Source organism: Rhipicephalus microplus, chromosome 3, assembly GCF_043290135.1.
Source record: "Rhipicephalus microplus isolate Deutch F79 chromosome 3, USDA_Rmic, whole genome shotgun sequence".
NCBI classification, from domain to species: domain Eukaryota; kingdom Metazoa; phylum Arthropoda; class Arachnida; order Ixodida; family Ixodidae; genus Rhipicephalus; species Rhipicephalus microplus.
Window position 1 is genome coordinate 86,188,867 of NC_134702.1, and position 8,419 is coordinate 86,197,285.

General features: G+C 41.5%; 1 protein-coding gene across 5 annotated transcripts; it reads right to left on the bottom strand.

Moving 5' to 3' along the window:
• Positions 1-2,455: 2,455 nt before the first annotated feature.
• LOC142803812 (uncharacterized) lies at positions 2,456-7,997 on the bottom strand. 5 transcript variants are annotated; one of them, XM_075889938.1, is made up of 4 exons: positions 6,701-7,997; positions 5,908-6,165; positions 5,190-5,312; positions 2,456-4,641 (listed from the first exon to the last, which is right to left on the bottom strand). In XM_075889938.1, exons 2-4 carry the CDS (start codon positions 6,002-6,004, stop codon positions 4,475-4,477), a joined length of 387 nt encoding a protein of 128 aa, XP_075746053.1. In that variant the 5' UTR covers positions 6,005-6,165; positions 6,701-7,997; the 3' UTR covers positions 2,456-4,474. The 5 variants fall into 5 exon arrangements, 4 of the variants coding, with proteins under 4 accessions (XP_075746053.1, XP_075746056.1, XP_075746055.1 ...); XM_075889941.1 differs by having other exon boundaries at positions 2,456-4,635; positions 5,190-5,234; positions 5,908-7,997; XM_075889940.1 differs by having other exon boundaries at positions 5,190-5,234; positions 5,908-7,997.
• Positions 7,998-8,419: the final 422 nt, after the last annotated feature.

The following is an 8,419-nucleotide window of genomic DNA, read 5'->3' on the forward strand; positions in this document are numbered from 1 at the left end:
AAAATGAGGGAGACTCATTGGGAGGTGTCTCAGTGCTAATGCTTTTCACAAAACACGGTGCAAATATTTCGTCCAGCGTTGTTTGAGTGCGCAAACAAAGCAAGGGACGTGTATACGAGTCTTGAGGTCGAGAGACGTTATCACACGTGCGAAAAGGATGAAAAGAGAGAGAGAGAGAGAGAGACTCTCGTTTCGGCTTCGCAAAAGCTTGAAATTGATAGATAATAAAGACAATTTTCTGGCCCAGCAGACGTCAGGGAAAGTCTCCGCAAAGCAGCGTCAGATGCTCGGAGAGCATAAAAAAGTGAAGTACGCGTTATATGGGAGTGACAGCCACTCAGAAAGCGAGATAAAGTGTGACTGTCCTTAGATGTGAGAATCAATGCTAATTAGGAGAGTTGAGTTAATGAGCCAAAACTTTCCTAGATAACAATAATGGAAGCAAACTGAGCATTCATCTAGTGAAAGTGACACTAGTGACAGTGAACTCATAATAGTGGATTAGCGTTGTCACAGGCCGATATGTATTTTTATTTTTTTATTTATATTTGGCAAACTATGAGAAGGTAGCCTACGTTAGAGCCGGCTATCCCAACGTCATGACAGTAATTTACAAGAATAAATAGCGCACGGTTATACAGTCACACGTGGCGGTTGCTATCTTCTAGTAACCTTGGGCAAACGCATTCTATTTTTTCTATTTTTGACAGTTTCACCGGACGTTTTTGCATTTGGCTTCATTCGAAGGAAGGACGATATATCAGCAATAGGGCGAATGCAAGCACTGCTGGAGTGGTCGAGCTTTTTTTTTTTATTACCTGTTTTTCTTTACAGGTGTTCACACAGAAACATGAATGATAAAAAACACTTGGACCAATATTTGATCCGAAGTGCTCACATTAAAATTTTTTCAGGTTGCACAATTCCTCTAACATTGTTAGCCAGCTGGGAGGTTCTTCTTCTTGTTTATACACCTCAGTGATATACCGCATATTTGCAATGAAGTTCTCCCGGACAGGACGTATGTTCTGGTCAAGATGTCTGTAAGCCATAGTGGTCTGCCAGATGCTGTGAAGGCTAATTAACACAACCATGTCGTATGGTATGCCGTCGTCCTCATCCACACAGAGAAAACGAATGCCATGGCTTGTAATGGGGAGATCTTTTTTCAATGTTCTTTGAAGGATGTCCCAATGAAAGACAGCGTCCCAGCAATGAATAAACACATGGTCTATTGTCTCAGGTGTTTTACAAAGTAAACAATTGGTTGTCCATGGTACATCGATTCCCTTGTCCGCTAGCCACTGCTTTACGGGGAGAGTCCCGGAATGCAATTTAAAAAAGAAAGTTTTTGCCCCTGCTTTTACTTTCATCTTTTTGACCCTTTTCAAAACATCCTGTCCGGGTCCTCCATTGAGCTGTTACAGCGCTCAACTACAATCTAGGAGGTACTTGGTTCGATTCGCAGAATCACTGAGCACTTTTTTTTTTCAAGAGGTTGCCCGGCCTGACATTATGCGTGGTGGCGGGTACTAATTTTTTTAGAAGTAGGCTTTCGCTTTTGCTTCTTTCACTCCTCTTTTGATCCAAAAGCGCTGTACTGTGCTCCTTCGAAAATTAAACAATTCAGGGTTCATAATTTTCTCCTCCATCCTCTCTTATCGCAAAGTGTCCAGTGCTGAAATACCAATATCATACCTGGTATATTACTTTTCACGTGTTTGAATATTCGACCAGCAATCAGTCTTCACGGTGTTTTGAAGAAAATCTACACATGCAGTGAGCTAACTGCTTGCAGCCAAGTTGACTGCCTTTGTAGGGACGCGCTTTCGTGCTAATTTGGTGGGCATCATCAGATGCAGCAAGACAGAAGAGCACGGACAGTTAGAGCTGACGCAAACAGAGTGATTAGTTTGTGTCTTCTCTCCCACTATTTGTCATGCTGCACGCTTCAGTGTAATGTCGCTGTCAATGGTTAAAATGAACTATACCAGTTAATCGAGTTCTGCTGAGAGGGTCCCCTATTGTCCAGAATGGAACAGAACAATGGCAATTTGATTTGTGTGATAAAGAGATACCCTGCTTTTGGTTACTAGAATAAATTTCTAAGCTGAAGTTTATTTTTTATTATCAACAGTTCCAGTGCAGATGAAAGGTGCATGGACAAAATTCGTGTATTCAGCTTGACTAGGTTTGTCACCTTAATTGTAATTGCGAACCGGTATCACAGTATGCATAAATATCACACACATATACAACCACGGGTGATAGCTTGCTTATTCTGATTAAAATTGAAAGGTTGAAATCGACATATTCCACCAACGCAATGTGTACGAGATGTGCCATGTAGAGTAGCTATGCTCTAAACTAATCTTCGCAGGTTCGTTCCATTTTACCCAATTTCTTGCCCATGACTGTAGGTTGGTAAATGAAACAACTTCTTCGAACACACATATTCTGCGTAAGGTTACATTTATTTTTTTGCAGTACAAAACAAATTGAAATGTATAATGGCTCAAAAGAGAAATAACTAGAAACAAATTCAGCCAAATCATTACCAAACTTACTCACCAATGATAAACGGATTCTCATTTAAAAAATACATATATACATACATATATGCACACACACATATACATATGTACACCCATACATACATACACTCAGGTGTAAATATTAAAATGAATGGCTATAAAACAACAATTCTACTACACTCATTTTGAAAATACTACAGAAAGTAACTTACGAGAAAAATCCACCGGCACTGTTATGTCTGAACACGGTGTTTCTCGAACCATCTCGCAAAAGCTTGATGCATAGTTTTCCGCTGCTGCCCAGTGACAAGCAGTTTTTATAAAAAACACAAGAATAAAGCCCTTGACAATGTCATGCTAAAGAAAAGGGCTGTGCATCAATATTTTGTACATGTCTGCAATATCACTCTATTTACATAGCTTGGCTCATTCACAACCCACTAACAAAGCATGATAGAACACTTGGGCTGAAAGTTGGCACCGCGCGAGTAAATTCTAGACAATACATGAATAATACAATTATAAGCTACTAAGCTCCTTGGTGCAAACAGTGTTTATATTGACAGCTATAGGTGCCATTTCGTTTCCCCAAAACACTTCTCAAAAGTAGAATCAACTTTATTTAGCTAAAAGTTTCTATTCTGGCGCGTCATGTTGGCTCAACGGTGGAAGTGACTCTTTCGGCCAAGAAAACAAAGACCAATTATTTTTCCAGTTTGTGAATTCACCCCATGCTAACATTGAGGCAGCTGGTAGGAGTGCTTTTGGAGAGAGGAAACCACCACATTTCCACCAGTTGTGGCCTTGGGTAGCTACTTCACTTCTACAAAAATGATGAAAAACACTCCTCAAGAAGACTTCAAAGTTTGCACATCAACACAGTTCCCATACAGCTGTTTATTAGTCTGCTTGAAAAATATTGAGTTTACTGGTGGGCAAAGACTGTACACTATGTGAGGTGATGCTCCAGTGCACTGCATGTATGTCTTGCTGCTGGCCTCAACTGCGATGTTGCTCAGCACATATGTGTAAAATAACAACTAATACTATGCCACTGCAAAGTAATTATGTGTCATTTGCATGAAACAGGGACCACAATAAAAGAACATAACAACATTTGCCTTCACAAAGTTCAAAAAATGTAAATAAATTTCCACAGAGTTTTCACAGTTCATCTGAGGATAGTAATATTGGTTGTATACACATTCTTACTTCCACTAACAAACTATTTTAAGATGCCAGATTCAATATTAGAATATACCAGCACTTTTGTAGGGCTAAACAATTGTACAGGCACCTAGAAAAACACAAGTGAATGCATGCTATAGCTACATATAAAAATAAATACTTTTATTTGTAGTCTGAGTAGAGCTGCATAGATGATAAGTCACTTGAATTACATTATGAACAAACCTATCAGAGCAACGTATACATTTAAAAAGTTACACTTACACAGTAGATAAGTAGACTGTTGAAGGACGGACAGGCAGTGGGATAATACCCAAGCACTAAAATCTACTGTTAAGATATACTAGGAGTAGTGATGATCCTCTTCCTTCCAAATAAAATAATCCACATAGATTCACTTCCCAAAGCTTATACACTCATGGCATCATTGGTGCTATACAAATGAGTGTACACTGAAGGATTACATCGACTAAGTACATGATTACTGCATTCATGGCTTTACTTCTTGTACTACAAAGAATGCAAACACAGTTAGTTACCATTGGCGACCATGGATGCTGTGATTTCTGGCATGTAAATGTAGAGGCACGCAGGCACTTAACACACATGTTAAAAAGTTCAGCTCAAAAATATTTGCCCACTAACACTATAGCAGCCTTTAAATTAGTGTCATAGTTTGGTATCTTCCATGCAATATTTAAATAATTTCAAATGCAAGCAAATGAACTGCTGAATAATGCACTGCTAAGAAGTTAAGCAGTTGCTGCTCCTGACACCACAATGTGCTCTTTCTGCTGTTGTAAACTTTGAGCAGGAGAACAGTCACTGGCAGTCCCTTTATACTTGTTGGTCTTCTGTGCTCTGTTCTTGATACACTGTACATGACAGTGGAGCACCGAACCCCTTGTTACTGCTGGAACTTGGAAAAATACAGATCATTGTTACAACCATGCTACATGCAAGAGTGTATAGTTGTCAATTATGTGCTTATATTTACAGATATTGTATTTTCAGAAGCCAATGACAAGCCTCAACACACACACACACAAACAGTGAAGACTGAAAATATATTTAATATGGTACAAGAGCAAAACTACAATGTTATAGATGAAGCCATTAAACTTCTGACAGGCATAAAAAGCCAATAGAGTTTCTTCTATTTCGACTTTACACTAGGTGCGAGAAGTAGACCACAAATAAGTTCACTAAGAAACACAAGTTAGACTGCATTACAACACAACAGCCAATGTTCATAAGTTTAAGGCTGTCTAACATAGCCAGCTCACCATACCGCATATAGGAGCAAATGGGCAGTCTAGAAGACACAAAGAACTTGTGGATTATGAGTGCTTGTTGCTGACATCTATTATTCTAAATGAAGAAAACTTTTCAGAAATGCACTTCATCAGGGGAAATAATCATACGCAACAAACACAACGGGCTCCTACAGGTGCCACCAACACTCACCATTATTGTTGATACCAGTGTCTTGCCGGATGGATATGCTGCGTCCTGCACAGAACACCAAAGGAGCGCTCCATGACTTGGATTGCATGTGTGCTAGCTGCATCGCTCTGCTGCTGAAATAGGCTAGCCACAGACAGAGAAATGAGAAGCCATGGCTTTGAAACACACTGAACGTCACCTTTAGATATCAACAATGCATACTTAGGTCAGGTACAATTTGTAGAAAAATATATATCACTATGCAATCGTGGTGAACATGTTCGGCTGAAACACAAGCAACAGCACTGAGAGAGAAAAAGCTACATTAGGTAAAAGATGCAGTTACTGGCCCTATGTCATCTGAGGCTTCTTCAATAGGTCTTTCTCCTTGCAAGTTGTGAACAGCCAGGCAATTTTCACCCACTTGCTCTTTCCACAAGCTTGAGAGCTCAAGCTCGAGAGTTCAGTCACAACCTCGAGAGCTCAATGAGGAATCAAAGTATTTGTGCTCGTTTCAAAGCACAAGCTTTTGTGTCTCAGATTATTGGAGTTTCATTTAAAGCTGCAGGCTTTCAGCTTTCAACATTCTCAATTATCTTGTAATTTAGTTTTTAAATGTTGAATAAGAATTATGTGTAAGAATATTACAGGTATCCACTGAAAGCAACCATGCTTGGGTTTTCAATTTGTGCACAGTAAGTGGTGTTCACGTAATCGTATGTATTAAAGAAAAACTAACCTTGCAGCCAGCCGTTAGGCAGTTTTGTGCCCTCGAAGCTCCCAAGCAGATCGCAGTCCTTCCAGATGAGGCTGCCATGCATGCTTCCACGCCACATCCGCTGAATGATAACAGTCCCAGCAGTGACATAGGCTTGCACAGTTAGGGAGAACGTGTCCTTCCTATATTTGTACAGGTGCTCCAAGTAATGATGAGGATTGATGTGCCAGAATGTGCAACCGATGCATCACAGGACCTTAACAAACCAATCTCTGCGATCTGTGAAGAGCCAAAAACGAGATATTTAAAAACAATCATTAAAAGCACTCACTTCTAATACTTATTTGAGGAAGCTATCACTTCGTTAAAGTGACCAAAATCTGCTATAATCACTTTGAAATAAACTGAAGCCTCATGTAAAATTTACGTACCGCAATATATATGTCCTACTGAAGTATAGTACTACCACAGTGGTAATCGTCTATAGAACTAATTTTCCAAAATAACATAAATTTTTTAAGTGCAACCTGGCTCCTGAAACATAAATTCACATTAACTTTCCAACTATGAAACGTGGTCAATCGACAGGCCCAACCTCATAATCAAACAAGAGCTCACTTGTATCAAATCACAAAAAAACTTTTTATGTATTTGCTCCATAATATATGTATGTATATAACAGTAGTAGTAAATTTTTCATGCTTCAACTTACCATGGAGAAACATTACATCTGATGGGCTTAAAAACTTGCACACGTTATAGAACTGCGTGAATTATAGTACCGGTGAAATTTAGTTCTGCAAGGTGAACTCACCGATGGCAGCATTTAGTAGCCGTCGGTGTCATGAGGAACCAAGTACGGCCAACAGGCAAAGGGCATCTGCAGACTGGAAGCTGCCAATGACAGCAATAAAGGGCTGGCCAGGCGTGCACGTCCATTGATAAAGTTTAAGAACTGGCCATGACCGGCTGTTGTCAAGGCTCTAGTGCCGTGTAAAACGATGGCCAGACGAACTCGTAAACCTGTAGTTAGCCGGTACTCGCCTACAACTTCATCCAAAGCAAGGCACCGGTGAAATCTTTGCTTTTTCTGGGGGTCGGAGGGAAGGTTGACGTTCACGGGCTCTCGCTACCACATAGAACTCTCAAGTTGTTACCGAAGAACAGTCTAGGCGCGCTTCCAAAGTAACACGATCCACAACGGAATGTAGCATCTCGCAGCTTTGATTGATCACATCACAGCGCTAGGTCCGGGGGCCGGAGGGAAGCTTGACGTTCACGGGCTCTCGCTGCCACATAGAACTCTCAAGTTGTGACCGAAGAACTGTCTAGGCGCGCTTCCAAAGTAACACGATCCACAACAGAATGTAGCATCTCGCAGTTTTGGTTGATCACATCACAGCGCTAGGACTATGGTTATCACAAAAAGGAGAAGTGACGACTTAACAAACAAAAGCGCCAAGCTGCCCCACCACAACTTCGCAGGGCAAAACAGTTATCAACGCTGTCTTTCAATTTTCGGTCACACGAGCACAGCTTGTTCACAAGTCTTGGAACGTCAACACAGCACCACTGTTCACAACGAACATCGTTTCACTCCCGAACAGTACATTGCTCTCAAGTAAATAGAAGCGTACGGGCTAACTAGTGGCGAAGCAAGAACCGAGCGCGTAGTTCATGCGTTTCCGTACGTACTTGGGGTCACTCAAGTAACGCGTCAAAACGCTGTCAATCCGAATTGTCGCACAGCTACCAACTGAGAGACTGGAAAGTCAAGCGAACGAACTGTTACCGGCACACAAACACACAATGCAGGCTTCCCGAGTGCTAGTTGCCGTCGATACATCGACGCCGATCCCCGCTTGATAACCACACCGACGCACAGGCTTCGCTGCGCTTCACCGAACACCATTGCACTGCCACAGCTTTCCGCACTGCTTACACGCACCGAAGGAGCTGCTGTAATCACAACATATCCGGTCAAACGCTGAAGTAACTCGTGCGAGAAGCGTTTGCTGAAAGTCGCACCGACCGATACGCTGTTTAAGACGCCATGTTGTTTTCGACAACTGCGCAGCACATAAGACGATAAGAGAGCTCTTAGAAAGTACTTGAACTATTTTCACGGCGTGAAAAAAATTTCTCTTATGTGCGAGGGGGGTGATATGACGAACAGGACAGGCGTGCCAGATGAAAGAAGTGTTTTGGCAACGTCACGGAGTGAGCTGATGTAGAGGGTATTGCTTCACAACTAATCACAAGCTGTGCCTGTAGGCCAAGCCGTCGTCTGCTCGCGTTTGTCGTCTGCTTCGATCAGAGCAAGCGATAGGACATTCGCCTTCGCAAAGCTATTATTCTGAGGTGAAGTGGTCGCTGCGTCGCACAAAATACATGTCAGTGGCTCGCTCTACCTTTGAATGATGTTCGTGCGCCAAGTTAAATGGCTGGTAATTGACACAGGGATGAATTCAGCCGAGGTTTGCTCCAGAATCGTGAGGGTTTGCATATTTTCGGTGTCATACAAAGTTACTAG